Below are 20,000 nucleotides of genomic sequence, written 5' to 3'. Positions count from 1 at the left end.
GCTTACTCAGATGCCACCTGGACTTAATGAGAGGAACAGGGCGAGGAGTTCTGGCAGCAAAGGGGCACGACTGTTGTTTAAGTCATAAGAGTTATTTTCCTCACATCAAGTTTGGCACCCTAAACCAGAACAGATGCCAAGTTCCCTGGTCTCAGCTTCACCAGTAGTGTGACCGCCTTTGGCTTCGGGAGGAGCCCTCAGCTTACTCAGATGCCACCTGGACTTAATGAGAGGAACAGGGCGAGGAGTTCTGGCAGCAAAGGGGCACGACTGTTGTTTAAGTCATAAGAGTTATTTTCCTCACATCAAGTTTGGCACCCTAAACCAGAACAGATGCCAAGTTCCCTGGTCTCAGCTTCACCAGTAGTGTGACCGCCTTTGGCTTCGGGAGGAGCCCTCAGCTTACTCAGATGCCACCTGGACTTAATGAGAGGAACAGGGCGAGGAGTTCTGGCAGCAAAGGGGCACGACTGTTGTTTAAGTCATAAGAGTTATTTTCCTCACATCAAGTTTGATCACATGTACAAAGTTTGAGGGTATCTACTCATCAATCCATGGTAGATCTGCCCCCTCCCCAGAAAAGGACTTCCTTGTGACTCCATAATCAAACAGCAATTCTGTTCCAACATCAATGTCCTTGTTTGCCGAAAACAAAATGTGCGGCCTTGTGTCATCCGGGAAATATTTTACCATAGGTTTAAGGTTTGGCCTTTTACGAGAGTGATTAATTTTTCTCCCGTAAGTTGTCGGTAGCTCACTGTGACAGGAGCAAGGGACATTTTGGGCATCGATACAGAGTCTTTTATTCCCTCTGTCCAAGAAGAAATATAAGTATCCCATTTCATCCTGTTCCACCGACCTCATCAGCCGTTCCCCTTCCTTTGCTGAAATGACCGGCCCATGGTAGTCACAAATGTAGTCTCCTTTTTTAAAGTCCTGGAGAGTTACTACTTTCTGTCCTTTGACAGGATCATCCACAATAGCTAATCCTGGCCACTGTTGAGTCTTGACAAAACTTTGTATTTTTCTTTCCATGGCATCAGGTTTTGGCTTTTCGCTGGCCTCCCAGTACAGCAGGATGTCTTCCACAGTTGGGGCATGCTTAAGCCACCCTTGCCGCTTCAGGTAGCTCTGGACTTGGCTGGGGGTAGGCTTTTCATGCTTGTAATGTGCTGGAATAAAATTAAACAAAAAAGGTTTGTACCGTTGCAAAAAAAAAAAAAAAAAAACGTAGAAAATGACACAAAGACGCTTGAATGAATCTTACCAATGATGACATCCATACGGATCTGTTTCTGTCGCCTCCTCCATCTGTCGTAGCAGTATCTCCCGTGTAATTCTGAAACTGCCTGGCATTCTTTCAGTCTTGGGCCATCGGTGTCAGGCTCCACTGGATATATTTCCTCCAGGTTCTTGTATGCTAATTCTTTTTCTGATTGGTGTGCCGAATGCTCACCCGAATGCTCACCCTCTCTGGAAAAAAACAAGTTTATGTTATAAAAGAATTATATTATATGCATACGGAGTAACATACATCACAATAAATAGGGAGTTGCATACATCTCAATAAACACTGGTACAGAAGGTGAGTTAGGCTCTGTGCAGAAAGAGCTTACACAAGGGAATGATACACAAGGTGTGGGAGAGGGCAAGATTAGAGTTAAGTGGGTGAGAGATGTGGTAGTGTATGTGGTATTGCATTGGGTAGTTAATAGTGAAGGTAGTGCATTTTAAGGGAATTCTTGAAAGCAGAAAGCTTGGGAGAAATTCGGACAGACTACTGCCAATGATGATGCTCACTCCATTAGCTAAACTTACCTTGAGTGTGAGGGTTCGACCCATGTCCTCTGCAGCTCACTCACTCTGATGGCAGCACGTATATAGTCATCAATGCTGCTCTCATCCCGACTGGAATCTGCCTTCAGATATCTTTTAATGAGATCCTGGTCCCTCAAGTTGCTGTCACTGATGACTTTTGTAAAAATGTCCAGTGTTTCCTGCCCGCTGGCCAAACAAGCATCAAACCTACAGGATAAAGAACATATTAGCGTGGTGCACTGGTAGACCATAATAATGTTATCACATGATAATAGTTACATAGTTACATTGGGTTGAAAAAAGACAAAGTCCATCAAGTTCAATCCCTCCAAATGAAAACCCAGCATCCATACACACCCCTCTATACTTTCACATAAATTATATATACCCATACCTATACTAACTATAGAGTTTAGTATCACAATAGCCTTTGATAATATGTCTATCCAAGAAATAATCCAAGCCTTAAAGGCATTAACAGAATCAGCCATCACAACATCACCCGGCAGTACATTCCACAATCTCACTGTCCTGACTGTGAAGAACCCCCTACGTTGCTTCAAATGAAAGTTATTTTCTTCTAATTTAAAGGGGTGGCCTCTGGTACGGTGATCCACTTTATGGGTAAAAAGGTCTCCTGCTATTTTTCTATAGTGTCCTCTAATGTATTTGTAAAGTGTAATCATGTCCCCTCGCAAGCGCCTTTTTTCCAGAGAAAACAACCCCAACCTTTACAGTCTACCCTCATAATTTAAATCTTCCATCCCTCTAACCAGTTTAGTTGCACATCTCTGTACTCTATCCAGCTCATTTATATCCCTCTTAAGGACTGGATTCCAAAACTGCTCTGCATACTCCAGGTGAGGCCTCACCAGGGACATGAAAGACTATATTGACAGAAGAAAAATAACTTACCTTTCTTGAAATCTGCGGACATCGGATGTTGGGTTCTTGATTTTTTGTCCTTTACTGGAGACAAAAAAATTTCGTTTTCTCCTTTCAAGTTTCTCTTGATAAAAATTGGTCGTATTCTTCTGAAGAAGGTGTCAAACCACATCTCTTCTGCTTCTTGAAGGACTATGATATGCTCTCTTTCAGCCTTCACCTTTATGACAGCTGCTACGCTGCCTGTAGCGTGTCCCTGGTAACGTGTCCTTTCCAGCCACTGTTGAACCTGTTGAAGAAAATGTGTTTAAACCAATTTGTTCAAACCAGTATAACTCTGCACTAGTGTAAGTAACTTTTGAAGTACTTACAGTCATGTTCAGAAGGACACTTGGCTTCTGTAGGTGCTGCAAAGTCAAGAGAGCCTCTAAATAGAAGAGCACCAATGTCATGTCCCTCTCTTCTAAATCAGTCTTGACATTGGCCCGATCAATTACTTCCACAAAATATGGGTGTGCGTTGGTCAGAACTTCCTGGCACTCCTTTGGATTTGTCGCCTTTCTGTAAAAAGAGAAATACCAAAGTTAAATTTAGTAAACAGGTTTACTATCTACCTGTTTGGTAATTTCCTATACCATAACACCTCATGGTGTGGAGTGGACCTGAAGATGATTTGAAGGGATTCTTAAACTATGTTAATGATAATCCATATAACATAAGATTTACTATGCAACATCATACAAAGAGTATTGATTTTCTGGATTTAACTTTTTATGTGGAAAAATATGTGATTATTATATAGGAAAGAAGTGGCAGGAAATACTATCTTACGGAAGGACTCCTTTCATCCCCAACATACAGTAAGGTCAATTCCATATGCCCAACTGGTGAGAATATATATATAGTTTTGGAAATGCTCTAGAAATGTTCTGAATCCAAGCCACTGTTGGAGAATAGAAGGGAGATGTGATAAATTGTAGTTAAGACAGTGGCCCTGGAATCTGTGTGAATCAAACTACCTAAACTGGAATCGAGTCATTATAAATAGAAACCCAGTAATCAGTATAAATTAGATCTGTAAGTATTTAAGGGACAGGATTAGCACTATGCCACACCTCCTCTGATGAAGCGCACAGCTGCGTGAAATGCGTCAGGAGGGTGTGGCCTCACATAAGGTAGGCAAGATGGGGGGCAGACACTGCACTGCACTGTGGTATATTGAATCGTATTTTGATATGTATTTTGATATGTGATTTGTGAAATTTAAAGCACTTATGTTTAAATGAGTACCTGCACATGTTTCATTAATTAGATATACCATAACACCTACAGTTAATGAGACTCACCTTCCCACAGATTTTTCCTTGTATGTTGTCCTCTGAACCTCCATCATACTTTTCAAGAATGACTCAATCGACCCACGCAGAGATGAATCCTTTTCCAAGAGTTGAGGATCTGAGGTGACGTAACTTATAAATTTCTTGACTGCACCGATGTAGTTACGTAATGTCGCCTTGCTGGCTGCCGAAGCTCCAATTTCTTTAAAGAACTGCATGCTCCTCTCAATGTTGTGTATGCAGCTAACCGAAGCTTCGTTTGGGTTGACAAAATACAGCCACCTTGAAACATTTTGAACCTGAAAGCAGAAGGTTATAACAAGGTTATTTATCTTTAAATATGTAATTTAAAGTTAAAATCAGTAACACCATTTCAGTATTAAAGGACATGTCAAACCCTTTTCACAAAAATATAATCAATGAACAGCGTCTCTGAAATCTTTAGATAACTGCCACTCTGGTTGTTAAAAGGTTAACAGTAAGGCTGCAGTATCCCCTTAATCAGCTACAAATCCTTCTACTACATTAAACTACTCTGCCCCCCTCAGGAATTTTCTTTGGCTCTTGGCTCAGAGAGCATGCTCAGATCCTTTCAGCTCAGATTACATAACACACCCTCCAGACTAACAGCCAATGAAGAGAGAGCATCACTGGTTCCCACAGAAATTACAGTGCTCAAACCCAGCAGAACTTTTTTTTTTTATCAAAGTATGTTGTGCCTGTGTAAACCTGCATTCTGCATTACATGTCTTATTTCAGATGATAATGTATCAGAGGGAAAATGGCCGCCAGGTGAAAGCTGCTATTTGTTTTAGGAAAATGTGATGGCACTGGCAAATAGAGGGGGTATGTGCAGTACAAATGATGCAGTTTGGGTGTGGAAGATATGCCCAACTTATATACAGGGTAGGAAAATGTAGGCCTTACATGCCCTTTAAACAGTACCTCCTGTTTGATTCCGGATTTTGCATATTTTTTCTCCAGGTACCTTCTGAATGCCTGGAGCAGTGGAGAATCATCTGAATGTTTTTTGTGCAGTCCTGCCTCCTCCATAACTTTTTTGGATGATATCTTGCTGGCAGATGTGCTATGAGATAAAAAGAAAGAGGGACCCACGTTAATATTGTAGAATGCATGACCCTAACTAACTGCAAGAAAGAAGAACTGTTACAAACATAGTCCAATAAGACCTCTTACCTCAGCATAAGAAGTGGGTGTTCTGTATCCATTTCATCTTCAATCTCTTCAGCATCTGTCACTGGATTCTGAATGGCATCATCAGCTTCAACCGGCTTTCCACTAATGAAACAACCATTGGACTCGAGGAAATTGGTGAAAAATTGCAGTGACTTCTGAGAATCGGCTCCAGCCCTCAGCTGCTCATAATTGACGACGCTGAGGTTCTTCACCAACATCCTCATTTTTGACCTTGATTCCTCCACAAGGGCCTCAATTTCTGCATCACTTGCTCCTTTCCTGCAGACTTTGCGAAGATGTTGAGAGAGTCGGTCAGTGGTTTTCAAGCAAAATTTGCAGGCCAAGTGAGTTCTGTTACTTCTGAAAAAAAGAGAATGTGATATGAGCAATGGTGTTCACTGTTGTATTTGAGAACAATTTAAAACATGCCAGCTGACTAGTCAGATATTGTATTAACTTACCCATCAGATGCCATGGCAAATATTTTCTTCTGTCCTAAAGAAATAAACAACAACTGTTAGTTTGCAGCACAGGAGAAAACAAGGCAACAGTAAACAGAAGCAACAAGTATCCACAGTGTTCCACAAGTATCCACAGTATATACAAAACCAAAAGCAAGAAATGGCAATGGAATTGTAAAAGTCAAAGGTCCCAAATCAGACTTGCTCCAGCAGCTAGCACAAGTGAGTTCTAACTTGATTGTGAGCAGGGTCCTGATTTTATACTCAACTCCATACAATTCTAACACCTTGACATCAGTGGGTGGAGCTATGGGTGGAGCTACAACATAATAGCACTAACATCTTGTCATAAAAGATTCAATACACATCTACAATTGGTGCCATTCCCAGGTATGCAGTAGTGTCCCTTTGTCAGTGGTATGCAGATTATGATTTGGCACACTTAATTCCCTGTTACCTTCAAAGTACTAGGTTTCTTTCAGAAGTTAACTTGCCATAATATAGGTGCCAAGGCAATCAGCATACAGACAATTGTGTAGATTGGGCAAAGAAATAGTTCTGTCTTGGCTGTGTCTCTTACTGCAGACAACCTAATATATATATTATATACTATATACTTTTTATCAAATGTTTTAACTGTTTGTATTGCTGCAATGAGTATTTATTAAAAAATTATGTTTACATTCAGATATATGTATATTAAAACATATAATGGACATTCAGGAACTATTTTACATATTCGGAAACATAACTACTATTCTGTTTCATATTCACAATAAACTTTTACAATGTAAAACTATTTACATTATACACACAAACAAATGTACACATTTAAAAATACATAGAAGCCTGAGCAAGGTTTGCATCTTGTGGAAGTCCCAGGGTGGGAAAGCTGCCAAAGGTGTCCATAAATTATTTAAAAATCCCATAGATTCCTGTATGTGTGTATATATATATATATATATATATATATATATATATATATATATATATATATATCTATATACAGGAATCTATGGAATTTGGCATGAATTTAGGGACAACTTCTTTGGCAGCTGTTCCCCTGGGACTTCAACATGCTGCAATCTTTCTCAGGCTACTTTATATATTTAAATTGACATTTTGAGTTTTACAATTTAAATTTTTATTGTGAATAAGAAACAGAATAAACGTTGCGTGTCCAAATATGTGTATAGTTCCTGAACGTTCACTATATGATTATTATTTAAATAAAAAAAAGTACAAAAAATAATTTTTAATATAAATTTACATTGTTTATAAATGTTCATATGATAGGGTGTTTGTACTTTACATTTTAGATTGTAACTGTTTATGCAGTAAGAGACATAACTACTTTGTTGGTCTGTTAGCATTATTGGAATAAGCATTTACCAAGCTATAACTTTAAAAGTTCTGATTTGATACTAAACTCCCATCAATTCTAGCTTTTTGCCATGAAAGGTGTAATACACGTCTACATTTGGTATCATTGTCAGATAATGGTGTTATAAGGTATGCAGGTATGTAGTCTAATTCCCTGGACATGTCTGGAGCCAGTTGGTTAAGCACAATGGCAACTAGCTTCAAAGGCCTAGCCTTCCATCAGAAGGTGACATACCATGAGTCTAGTGTGAAGGTGGCCAGTAGACAAGTTCTGAAGTTCTGAATTAATCCCCCTGGTACCAGCATATGGATCAGCAATGGTGTGAAAGAATGTTAAAATGTAGTAGATGGTTAAGAACAATGGCAACTGGCTTCAAAGGCCTAACCTTTAAAGGTGGCCAGTAGACAAGTTCTGAAGTACTGAATTAATCCCCCTGGTACCTGCATATGGATCAGCAATGGTGTAAAAGAATATTAAGATGTAGTAGATGGTTAAACACAATGGCGACTGGAATCTAGTGTGAAGGTGGCCAGCAGACAGAGCACATGTTGATTGTACAGACATGACTGAAACTCTGAATGAAACACACTCATATCTTTAAAAGTGCAATCTATTTGTGGATATATATATAAATATATATATATATATATATATATATATATATATATATATATATATATATATAGATATATATATATATGTGTGTGTGTAAACACTTGACCTTAGCACAACATAGCTGCGCTAATGTCTAATGGCTTGCAACAATAAACATTTATCCCATGTGAATTACACACAAATGTGCATATCTATGAATAAATATCCCAAGTATTATCCACTATATACATTTCCAAAGATATTGTAGATTGGACACAGAATGAGTTCTGAGATCTTTTGGTTTTAAAGCAGTGAGCAGTTACACAGCTCAAAAAGTAAACTACACACAGAGATTTTTACTTCCATGTGTGCAGTCTATATTCTAACCTTGCTATTTGTCAAATTACCAAAAGGACATAGCCCATCAAAAAATGGTCTCTTTGAACTGGAACTGCTAGCCCCTACTTAAATCCTTAGAGTGGCAAATAGGTGCTTTGTAAATGCCAGGGGCATATTGAAGCAGTTAGAGGGGAGACACAGGACCAACTAGCAGAAGTTACTCCCTCTATTGCTGTCCTCGGCCTATGGAAACTACAAGCCCCTTTTCTGATTGGGGGAAGGGGCAAGCTGACAGAACCTTAGCAATAGCTTATGCCTATGTCCTTAGCAATTGAAGGACACAGGCATGACAAGCCATTTTATCAGGTTTCAATACCAGGGTATATTGCACAACACCTGCCATGATGCCCCCTCAAGCTAGGGCATTTTGAAATTGTTTATATCTGCCCTTCAACAGCCAGCACCCATACAAATGGAAACAGTAACACCATTCATTTTTACTTTTTGGTCTGTTATCATTATTGGAATAAACAATTACCAAGCTAAAACTTAAAAAGTTCTGGTTTGATAGTAAACTCCCAGCAATTTTTATTTCTTGGAATAAGAGGTGTATTACAGGTCTACATTTGGTACCATTGTCAATAAGGCTATAATGTATGCAGGTATGTAGCCTAATTTTCTGGACTTGTCTGGAGCCAGTTGGTTAAGCACAATGGCAACTGGCTTCAAAGGCCTAGCCTTCCAGCAGAAGGTGACATACCATGAGTCTAGTGTGAAGGTGGCCAGTAGACAAGTTCTGAAGTTCTGAATTAATCCCCCTGGTACCAGCATATGGATCAGCAATGGTGTGAAAGAATGTTAAGATGTAGTAGATGGTTAAGAACAATGGCAACTGGCTTCAAAGGCCTAACCTTTAAAGGTGGCCAGTAGACAAGTTCTGAAGTACTGAATTAATCCCCCTGGTACCTGCATATGGATCAGCAATGGTGTGAAAGAATATTAAGATGTAGTAGATGGGTTAAACACAATGGCGACTGGGAATCTAGTGTGAAGGTGGCCAGCAGACAGAGCATGTTGATTGTACAGACATGTCTGAAACTCTGAATGAAACACACTCATATCTTTAAAAGTGCAATCTATTTGTGGATATATATATATATATATATATATATATATATATATATATATATATATATATATATATATATATATATATATATATTGTGTGGTGTGTGTAAACACTTGACCTTAGCACAACATAGCTGCGCTAATGTCTAATGGCTTGCAACAATAAACATTTATCCCATGTGAATTACACACAAATGTGCATATCTATGAATAAATATCCCAAGTATTATCCACTATATACATTTCCAAAGATATTGTAGATTGGACACAGAATGAGTTCTGAGATCTTTTGGTTTTGAAGCAGTGAGCAGTTACACAGCTCAAAAAGTAAACTACACACAGAGATTTTTACTTCCATGTGTGCAGTCTATATTCTAACCTTGCTATTTGTCAAATTACCAAAAGGACATAGCCCATCAAAAAATGGTCTCTTTGAACTGGAACTGCTAGCCCCTACTTAAATCCTTAGAGTGGCAAATAGGTGCTTTGTAAATGCCAGGGGCATATTGAAGCAGTTAGAGGGGAGACACAGGACCAACTAGCAGAAGTTACTCCCTCTATTGCTGTCCTCGGCCTATGGAAACTACAAGCCCCTTTTCTGATTGGGGGAAGGGGCAAGCTGACAGAACCTTAGCAATAGCTTATGCCTATGTCCTTAGCAATTGAAGGACACAGGCATGACAAGCCATTTTATCAGGTTTCAATACCAGGGTATATTGCACAACACCTGCCATGATGCCCTCTCAAGCTAGGGCATTTTGAAATTGTTTATATCTGCCCTTCAACAGCCAGCACCCATACAAATGGAAACAGTAACACCATTCATTTTTACTTTTTGGTCTGTTATCATTATTGGAATAAACAATTACCAAGCTAAAACTTAAAAAGTTCTGGTTTGATAGTAAACTCCCAGCAATTTTTATTTCTTGGAATAAGAGGTGTATTACAGGTCTACATTTGGTACCATTGTCAAATAAGGCTATAATGTATGCAGGTATGTAGCCTAATTTTCTGGACTTGTCTGGAGCCAGTTGGTTAAGCACAATGGCAACTGGCTTCAAAGGCCTAGCCTTCCAGCAGAAGGTGACATACCATGAGTCTAGTGTGAAGGTGGCCAGTAGACAAGTTCTGAAGTTCTGAATTAATCCCCCTGGTACCAGCATATGGATCAGCAATGGTGTGAAAGAATGTTAAGATGTAGTAGATGGTTAAGAACAATGGCAACTGGCTTCAAAGGCCTAACCTTTAAAGGTGGCCAGTAGACAAATTCTGAAGTACTGAATTAATCCCCCTGGTACCTGCATATGGATCAGCAATGGTGTGAAAGAATATTAAGATGTAGTAGATGGTTAAACACAATGGCGACTGGAATCTAGTGTGAAGGTGGCCAGCAGACAGAGCATGTTGATTGTACAGACATGTCTGAAACTCTGAATGAAACACACTCATATCTTTAAAAGTGCAATCTATTTGTGGATATATATATATATATATATATATATATATATATATATATATATATATATATATATATATATATATATATGTGTGTGTGTGTGTGTAAACACTTGACCTTAGCACAACATAGCTGCGCTAATGTCTAATGGCTTGCAACAATAAACATTTATCCCATGTGAATTACACACAAATGTGCATATCTATGAATAAATATCCCAAGTATTATCCACTATATACATTTCCAAAGATATTGTAGATTGGACACAGAATGAGTTCTGAGATCTTTTGGTTTTGAAGCAGTGAGCAGTTACACAGCTCAAAAAGTAAACTACACACAGAGATTTTTACTTCCATGTGTGCAGTCTATATTCTAACCTTGCTATTTGTCAAATTACCAAAAGGACATAGCCCATCAAAAAATGGTCTCTTTGAACTGGAACTGCTAGCCCCTACTTAAATCCTTAGAGTGGCAAATAGGTGCTTTGTAAATGCCAGGGGCATATTGAAGCAGTTAGAGGGGAGACACAGGACCAACTAGCAGAAGTTACTCCCTCTATTGCTGTCCTCGGCCTATGGAAACTACAAGCCCCTTTTCTGATTGGGGGAAGGGGCAAGCTGACAGAACCTTAGCAATAGCTTATGCCTATGTCCTTAGCAATTGAAGGACACAGGCATGACAAGCCATTTTATCAGGTTTCAATACCAGGGTATATTGCACAACACCTGCCATGATGCCCCCTCAAGCTAGGGCATTTTGAAATTGTTTATATCTGCCCTTCAACAGCCAGCACCCATACAAATGGAAACAGTAACACCATTCATTTTTACTTTTTGGTCTGTTATCATTATTGGAATAAACAATTACCAAGCTATAACTTAAAAAAGTTCTGGTTTGATAGTAAACTCCCAGCAATTTTTATTTCTTGGAATAAGAGGTGTATTACAGGTCTACATTTGGTACCATTGTCAAATAAGGCTATAATGTATGCAGGTATGTAGCCTAATTTTCTGGACTTGTCTGGAGCCAGTTGGTTAAGCACAATGGCAACTGGCTTCAAAGGCCTAGCCTTCCAGCAGAAGGTGACATACCATGAGTCTAGTGTGAAGGTGGCCAGTAGACAAGTTCTGAAGTTCTGAATTAATCCCCCTGGTACCAGCATATGGATCAGCAATGGTGTGAAAGAATGTTAAAATGTAGTAGATGGTTAAGAACAATGGCAACTGGCTTCAAAGGCCTAACCTTTAAAGGTGGCCAGTAGACAAGTTCTGAAGTACTGAATTAATCCCCCTGGTACCTGCATATGGATCAGCAATGGTGTGAAAGAATATTAAGATGTAGTAGATGGTTAAACACAATGGCGACTGGAATCTAGTGTGAAGGTGGCCAGCAGACAGAGCATGTTGATTGTACAGACATGACTGAAACTCTGAATGAAACACACTCATATCTTTAAAAAGTGCAATCTATTTGTGGATATATATATATATATATATATATATATATATATATATATATATCCACAAGTAGTTTGTGATGAAGAACCCCTCCAACCCTCCTTAAAGTTCCTGGATGATACAATGAAGGCAGTGGCTTTTTTTTAAATAATCATTTATTAAAACTTAAGGACAAGTTAACATTTTATTCCCTGTTCCAGAGGGAGGCGAAAACCAAAAACCCAGCCAGTTTTAATTCATGCTGGGAGAAAAAATTCCTCCCTGACCCCACTTATGGCGATCGGATGATTTCCCTGGAAAAAAATTAGTCTTTAACGTGTTGTCATTATTTACAATCAAATGTGTCCATGTTTTCAGTCCTCTTCCTCTCTTCACTATTATCCCGACTTGTGGTGATCAGATGTTTTCCCTGGTCCAAACTGATTCTTTAACGTGTTGTCATTGTCAATTTCTTCCATACTTTCAGTCGCTTTCATCTCTTCGCTATGGTCTTTGCTTATTTCTTGAAACCTAAAAAAAAAATAACATTACTTACATTTCTGCTGACCAATCAACAGTGGGGAGAGAGGGGGAGAGAGAGAGAGGGGGAGAGAGGGAGAGGGAGAGAAAGAGAGAGGGGAGAGAAAGAGAGAGGGGAGAGAAGAGAGAGAGATAGAGAGAGAGAGGGGAGAGAAAGAGAGAGAGAAAGAAGGAGAAATGGAAGTTGGGTCAGAGGAAGCATAGATAATTAATAATAAATTAATAAATGTACATATCTTTTAAAAGTGACGTCAGTGTATTGTTCCATACTTTCAGTCGCTTCCATCTCTTCACTACTGTCTTTGCTTATTTCTTGAAGCCTAAAAAAAATAAAATTTCTTACATTTCTGCTGACCAAACAATCAACAGTGGAGAGAGAGGGAGAGAGATGGGAGAGGGGTGAGAGAGATGGGAGAGGGAGAGAGAGAGAGAGAGAGAGGAGAGAGAGAGAGAGAGGGGGAGAAAGAGAGAGAGCAGGAGAAATGGAAGTTGGGTCAGAGAAGCATAGATAATGTATATATCTTTTAAAAGTGACATTAGAGAGAGAGAGAGAGAGAGAGAGAGAGAGCAGGAGAAATGGAAGTTGGGTCAGAGGAAGCATAGATAATTAATAATAAATTAATAAATGTACATATCTTTTAAAAGTGACGTCAGAGTATTGTTCCATACTTTCAGTCGCTTCCATCTCGTTCACTACTGTCCTTTGCTTATTTCTTGAAGCCTAAAAAAAATAAAAATTTCTTACATTTCTGCTGACCAAACAATCAACAGTGGGGAGAGAGGGAGAGAGATGGGAGAGGGGAGAGGGAGAGAGAGAGAGAGAGAGAGAGAGAGAGAGAGAGGAGAGAGAGAGAGAGAGAGAGAGAGCAGGAGAAATGGAAGTTGGGTCAGAGGAAGCATAGATAGAGGAGACATATAAAGGGTGTAAAATGGCAGTGGAGAGATATGACTTACGCTTCCTTCTGTTGGTGTGTTTCTGGACTTCTTCTGGTTTGTCGCTGGAACACCTGAGGTTCTTCAGTTCTTTAAAAACAATGTACAAATATTTAAGCAGATTGTTTTAGGATTTAACACAGACAGAGACAAAGGGGCATGACCGGAGGGAGAGCTAGAAAAGAATAGCCACAATGTAAGAGAAGGCAGTGATACAGGATGGAGTAAAATGACAAATGAGACATAGAACTCACACATCCTCCTCTTGGGAGCAGGAGAAATGGAAGTTGGGTCAGAGGAAGCATAGATAATTAATAATAAATGTACATATCTTGTAACCAATGACTTACATGTCCTTTTTTTAACGTAATGAAGCTATTTTCTTCAGAATATCGGGTATCCTTGGCATGTTGACGTTCCACTGCATCATCTGTAAAAACCTTTTGATCTGTGCCTTATTGTGTTCCCGATTCTGGAAATGCTCTATTTATAAAGAAAGAGAAATGTTAAATGAATAAATCTCTGTTACTGTCTGTCCATGTGTAAACAGTTTGTGCATAAGTTTCATTTGGAAATCCATAGCAATCTTACCGGCGACATAGTTCCTTCGCATTAAATTTTGAGATTTTCTCCATCGGTCAGACAGGTATAACCAATGCTCTGGAGAAAGATCCCTCCATTTTTTTAAGTCTGGAGGATCACTATTTATTCTTATTGGGAATATCTCCTTTTGCAATTACACTGAACAGGTCTTCTCTTGAAAGGCCTGCCTTGATCACGACTTTTTGTGTTTACAGGATGTGCGAAGTAATTCTTTCCTTTAAAAACAAAGCACACACATTTAAGCAGACGGAAGTAAATTAGAGACATAGAGAAAGTAGAAAAGCCACATAACTGGAAGTTTAAAACGTAGAGTAAAAAGAGGAGACATATAAAGGTGTTAAAATGGCAGTGGAGAGATATGACTTACGCTTCCTTCTGTTGGTGTGTTTCTGGACTTCCTCTGGTTTTGTCGCTTGGAACACCTGAGGTTCTTCAGTTCTTTAAAAACAATGTACAAATATTTAAGCAGATTGTTTTAGGATTTAACACCAGACAGAGACAAAGGGGCATGACCGAGGGAAAGTTGGAGAGAGCTAGAAAAGAATAGCCACAAAGTAAGAGAAGGCAGTGATACAGGATGGAGTAAAATGACAAATGTGACATATAACTCACGCATCCTCCTCTTGTCTGGTTTCTCTCCGTCTTTTGCTTCTTGAATGGGGCGTGCTTGGTTTTTTAGTTCTATAACAATAAACATTACGCAGTTCATTATTTGTAACTGCTTGTGAACACAGAATAAAGCAGAGAAACGGAGAAACCAAAGAAATTAAAAAGGATAGAAATGCATGCTCCCTCCTGTTGGTGTTTTCCTGAATGTCTGCATAGTCCTTCAGCATTTTTTTTAAATGAAAACATTGACACAGAATAAAGGCAGAGCGGAGAAACTGGAAGACAGGAAGGGAAATAGAAGTAAGAGAAGCCAAGAATGAGAGGCAGAACAATAGATAGGTGTGAAATAGTAGAGGAGAGGTAAAACCTACGCTACTTCCATTGGACAAGCCTCTTTAGAGAATCAGAACAAGAGGAAATAAAGAGGAGACATAAGAAGCTACAAGAAGCTGTGGAGTGATTGCATAACACATACTCTACTTTCTGTTGGTAGTCCTCTGGGTCTGATTCAGGCTGTGAAGATGCACACATTTCCTCACTTCTACAAAAGAATGTAAACAAAAATACATTTATAGAGCACACGGAAGGAGGAGTCAGAAAGAGCAGGGAAAGAGGCAGTGCAAAGGGGGAGCCATACTCGACTTCCTGTTGGTGTCCTCTGGGGTCCCATTCAGTTCCTGAAGATGTGCACGGTTCATCACTTCTACAGAAAGAATGTAAAACAAAAACACAATTTAGAGACCACAGAGACAGAAGGAGCTGGGTCACTTTCATTTTCCAAATGTGGTGGTGGTATGCATGATTACTTCTATAGAAAAAGTGAAAGAAAACAAAACCATATTTTAGATGGCGAGAGAAAAAACAAGAATGCAGAGGTACAGAGAGAATCACCACATAGAAAGATTGATGAGACAAAGAGATTGCAGGGGGAGATATACTGGACTTCCTGCTGGTTGTCTACTGGGTTACAGAGTTACAGAGAGAGACACAAACGGGTATAGCTGAACAGCAAGTTAAATTCAAAGAGAAAGTAAGAAAGTCACATGAGTGGAAGAAAAGTTAGAGACCTTGAGGAAAAAAAAGAAGAAAAAGAGGAAGGAGTTAAATGCAGTGGAGAGATGACGTACGTGTCCTCCTGTTGGTATGTTTCTGGACGTCTTCTTGTTTGTGGCTTGGACATCTGAGGTTTCTTCAGTTCTTTAACAACAATGTAGAAATATTTAAGTGGACTGTTTTATGTTATTGTGTTCACACGCTGATAACACCAGACAGAGACCAAAGGGGAATGTCCAGAGGGTAGGTGAGAGAGAGAGTGAAAAAGGAAAAGCCACAAAGTAGGAGGAGGATGAGAAATAGGATGGAGTAAAATGACAAGTGAGACATAATAACTCACGCATCTTCCTCACTTGGTCTGTTTTCTCTCCGTCTTTTGCATCTTGAATGTGGGCGTGACTGGTTCTTTTGAATGGGGCGTGACTGGTTCTTTTGAATGGGGCGTGACTGGTTCTTTGGTTCTATAAAAAGAAACATACGGAGAGTCTTTTTCTGTGAAACTGCTTGTGACACAATGTTAAACAGAGATACAGAGAAACAAAACAAAAAGCGGAGAAAACAGAATCAGAATCCTTCTGTTTGTGCCTTCCTGTGTGGTTCCTCAGCTCTTTTTAAAAAAATAAAATACGTTGAACTGCCTTTTCTCACTAGGTGTGTTTACAAAATGACACAGAAAGAAAGGCAGAGGAGGAGAAACTGGAAGACAGGAAAGAGAAATAGAAGTAAGAGAAGCCAAGATGAGGAGGCAGAATAAAAGGTAGGAGTGAAATGGAAGAGGTGAGATAACACCTACACAGCTTCGATTTCAAAAGCCTCTGTACATCTTCTTAAGCGGGATGTGCATGGTTCATCACTACTACAACAGGAATGAAAGAAAAAAAGGCATTACATTTTAGAGAATTAGAACGCAGAGAAATAAAGAGGCAGACCAAGAAGCTGTGAAGGAGTGATAGCATTACACATACTCAACTTCCTGTTGCGTAGTCCTCTGGGTCTGAGCGAGTTTGTGAAAGATGTGGATGTTTCCTCACTTCTACAAAAAGAACTGTAAACAAAAAACAGAATAGAGCACACAGAAAGAGTAGACAGAAAGCAGCTCGGAAGGAGCATGCAAGGCAGGCAACCGTCTTCCTGTTGGTGGTACTCTGGCGTCCCTCATTGTCACTTTTCATCTCCCCAAAGGTGTGGGTGGATGGTCGACTATCCTATAAAAACAGCGAAAAATACAAATTTTGTTAGAGCACACAGAAAAGAGTAACAGAAAGAGCGGGAAGCACTACATAGGCAGGCATACCTCTTCCTGTGGTGGACTCTGTCCTCATTGGTCACTCATCTTTCCAAAGGTGGTGGTGGTGCTGCATGGTCGACTTCTATAAAAACAGCGAAGGAAAGCAAAAATGTTAATAACAATATATATAAAACAAGAATGTCATACAGAGAGAAACAACACATATAGAATGAGGAAATGAGACAGATGTAGAGGAGTCATACTGGACTTCCTGCTGGTTTTCCACTGGTTTAAACGTCCACCTTCGAAAGATTGGTGTGGGAGGGTTTTTCAACCGCAGTTGGCTTCTACGCTTCTTTAGAAGGAAAAGTTTAAAATTGTTTCTATGTGCAATTGTATTGTTACACAAATGAGCAGGTCACAACAGAAGCTGTGTGTGCTTACCCTTTGAGGTAGCCTGCTTGGACTCTCATGACTGCTGCTTGCACCTGCTCTCTCAGAGACCAGCAGGTATGCGTGGGCATATGTCATCTAGAGTTTTCTCCGTAGTTCCTCTCTGCTGTCGCATGGGTATGTGCCAAATACTTAGCAAACAGATGCCCTGCTCGGCAGTCCGTCCCAGTAAAATGTCTCACACACTTCGCCGCACATCCTGACTGCACACATTAGGAAATGTGCTACCTTAAATTGGAAACACAAAGAAAGTGAGAAACGGGACAGTGATCCCCATATACAATTATATTGGGACATTGCTCAGTGAACCTTCTAAATGTGCAGGCTTCACAATTACCTTTGGTGTATCGCACAGGTTCATTTGAAAACACTATGAAGTTTTCTTCCCATTTGGACGATAAGAAGAAGATGTCTGTGGGAGTGCACGCACTCATCCTGGTCTTATGTTGACGATAATACACGTCGAACACTTAGAAGGCAAAAACAATTATAATCACATGGCTTTCCTACAGTTGTCTATCAACCTCAACACAGATTTATAAAAAATAGTACCTCTCCTCTTCTGTCAACGGCAAAATCAGCGCACGTGCTTCTCGTCCCACGCCCAATGATAGAAACGACGCGTATTTACCCGCTGGTGTATCTGTGCGTGAATTCTGTTTTCCATTCAGTGTTCTTTAGGGCAGTAAAGGCTTATTGTTGGAGAATCATCTTACATACATTTTAACAAAGTCCTTATGTCAATATCTACTTACTGTTCATGTTCTGTACAAACCCCTGGTCTCTGCAAGTGTTTCAAACCAGCAACGCCTCCAGGTAATGCGACGATCTCAAATTTAACCTGATCATCTTGTCTCGTCCTTTTGGAGCAGGCATCCAGGGCTTTTCAAAAATTGTGACTTTCGCGTTTGACAATAAGCTGCCCGGCAATCTTCCGGTGTCTTCATTTTATGGTCAAGGGAATTCGTACCTGTAAAAAAAAAAAAAGTTTACTTATAATGCTGACTAAAAAAAGCAGAGGCTGAAAGGAATTATCAATATAGCCCACTGGGTTACCTTTGTCTTGACCCACTTCCCGGGATATTCCTTACTGATTCTGTTTTTGAAGGCATCCGTGGCTTTCATAAAGTTGTTGCAGCATTGTGCATGACAGATCAGTTGCCGAACAAGTTCGGTGTGTTGTCGATCTGGAATTTTACGAAGCCTCACAGCGTTCAAATAAGTGACACAATGTCTGACCCTGGTGCGAGACAATCTTCTTGCAGCTTCAGAAAACCATTGGTCCTTTGGATGTCTTTCACAATGCCAAGTTAGCAATCTTGTGGGTTCATAAAATAAAGGAACCTAGCCACGTTTCCACCAAAAACACAAAAAAAAACACACAAGGTAGGGATGCCTTAAGTGCACATAACAAAGCATTTAGGTATTATACAGCATCTCCACACCACCAAGGCTTACCCCAAAAGGCTCAAGGCCAAGCCGGAAATTAAAACATAATGAAACTACAGGCCTTGCATAAGCTGCCGGAGACTCATTAAAACTGGCAATAAAAATATGACTTTGGCAAAAAAAATATAATCAAGGAAATCCAATGGCACACAGGTCTGCGTTGAAACCTCAAGATTTATTTAGCCAATTTGCAGTTTGCAACGTTCGGAACACCCCTTTGTCAAGCATACCATGGTGGCGTTGCCCGAAACGTGCACTGCAATTGCCTAAATAAATGCTTGACGTTTTCACCGCAGACCTGTGTGCCATTGGATTTCCATGTACTGCATTGGGAGGTTGTCGAACCTCCACCTGTGCTGCCCAGGCTCATCTACTCTAATTGCGGAGAACAGGGTGGGCGAGTACCACAACTTTTCCTTGGCAAAAATTAGAAACACAATAAACCATCAATTACTGTTACTTACCTCCTGTTTGTACCAGTGACACCCAATGTACGTGTCAGAAAATCTGTGAATGCTTTCAGGAGGGGGCCGACGACGGATGCCGATTGTACAGACCAGCTTCCTTCATTTTCAGCCTATGTCTGAAGTTCCAATTCATTTTCGCTGCCCGTATTATTTTCAAGAGGAATGAGACACATGCCATATAAACATAAGAATCAGGTCAGCTATCTAAAAAGAAAATATACAAGTAAATGCATTGCCTTCTTAAGTTTGGATCTGTATCTCTCTTTCTAGCAACTTTCAAATAATTACCTGCAATATGTTTTTTTCTGTTCTAGACAGATGTGGTTGGCCTGTCACGCCAGCAATATTCAATTATTATCCAGAGAGTGCAGACTGAACTTAAATTTGGAGACTGATCACTGCTGTACAGCAGGAGCTGCAATCTCTATATATGAGGATTATATCGATCTATATAAAAGTAATGCTGAACCCAGCATGGACTGTAATTTAAAATACAGGCCTTGACCAATGCCAAGTGCACAGGACTCAAATGCCCACCACCAGCCCCATGGTAATAACCTTTAGACTGAAGCAGCCCCTTCCCTCTCCCACTACACTCGTGCTAGTCCACAGCCAATGGAAATCTCCTCA

General features: G+C 39.8%; 1 protein-coding gene and 2 long non-coding RNA genes across 7 annotated transcripts in view; all 3 read right to left on the bottom strand.

Annotated features, from left to right (window-relative positions):
• Positions 1-14,516, bottom strand: part of LOC121401397 — a 36,559-nt gene extending 22,043 nt beyond the window's left edge. The window contains exons 1-5 of one of the 3 annotated variants that reach the window (XR_005966200.1): positions 14,479-14,516; positions 14,100-14,326; positions 13,859-13,991; positions 13,530-13,598; positions 12,846-12,895 (exon numbers count right to left, since the gene is read on the bottom strand). This is a non-coding gene — a long non-coding RNA (uncharacterized LOC121401397). Of the gene's footprint in view, positions 1-12,845; positions 12,896-13,269; positions 13,297-13,529; positions 13,599-13,858; positions 13,992-14,099; positions 14,327-14,478 lie in introns of those variants that run through there. The other 2 variants (XR_005966201.1, XR_005966202.1) reach the window with 2 other exon arrangements.
• Positions 1,270-5,923, bottom strand: LOC121401387. Of its 2 annotated transcripts, XR_005966199.1 has the most exons (8): positions 5,699-5,923; positions 5,238-5,597; positions 4,986-5,127; positions 4,050-4,339; positions 3,075-3,264; positions 2,734-2,992; positions 1,819-2,025; positions 1,270-1,473 (listed from the first exon to the last, which is right to left on the bottom strand). XR_005966199.1 is itself a non-coding variant. In XM_041585991.1 (7 exons), the coding sequence occupies exons 1-7, from the start codon at positions 5,710-5,712 to the stop codon at positions 1,952-1,954; spliced, it is 1,329 nt and encodes a 442-aa protein (XP_041441925.1). In that variant the 5' UTR covers positions 5,713-5,923; the 3' UTR covers positions 1,654-1,951. The 2 variants fall into 2 exon arrangements, 1 of the variants encoding a protein (XP_041441925.1); XM_041585991.1 differs by lacking the exon at positions 1,270-1,473 and having other exon boundaries at positions 1,654-2,025.
• Positions 14,517-16,189: 1,673 nt separating the features above from the next.
• Positions 16,190-16,769, bottom strand: LOC121401398. Of its 2 annotated transcripts, none has more exons than XR_005966203.1 (3): positions 16,739-16,769; positions 16,567-16,629; positions 16,190-16,234 (listed from the first exon to the last, which is right to left on the bottom strand). It is a non-coding gene; the product is annotated as an uncharacterized LOC121401398 (long non-coding RNA). The 2 variants fall into 2 exon arrangements; XR_005966204.1 differs by having other exon boundaries at positions 16,567-16,626.
• Positions 16,770-20,000: the final 3,231 nt, after the last annotated feature.

Source organism: Xenopus laevis, chromosome 3L (genome assembly GCF_017654675.1).
Source record: "Xenopus laevis strain J_2021 chromosome 3L, Xenopus_laevis_v10.1, whole genome shotgun sequence".
NCBI classification, from domain to species: domain Eukaryota; kingdom Metazoa; phylum Chordata; class Amphibia; order Anura; family Pipidae; genus Xenopus; species Xenopus laevis.
This window is presented reverse-complemented; position numbering and strand designations above follow the sequence as displayed.

Excerpts from the sequence above, each read along its gene's own strand:
- LOC121401387 (XM_041585991.1), bottom strand. Across the intron at positions 2,993-3,074 it reads GTGTCCTTCTGAACATGACT|GTTCAACAGTGGCTGGAAAG; the intron begins GTAAGTACTTCA and ends TTTCTTCAACAG. Across the intron at positions 2,026-2,733 it reads GTCCGCAGATTTCAAGAAAG|GTTTGATGCTTGTTTGGCCA; the intron begins GTAAGTTATTTT and ends TTTATCCTGTAG.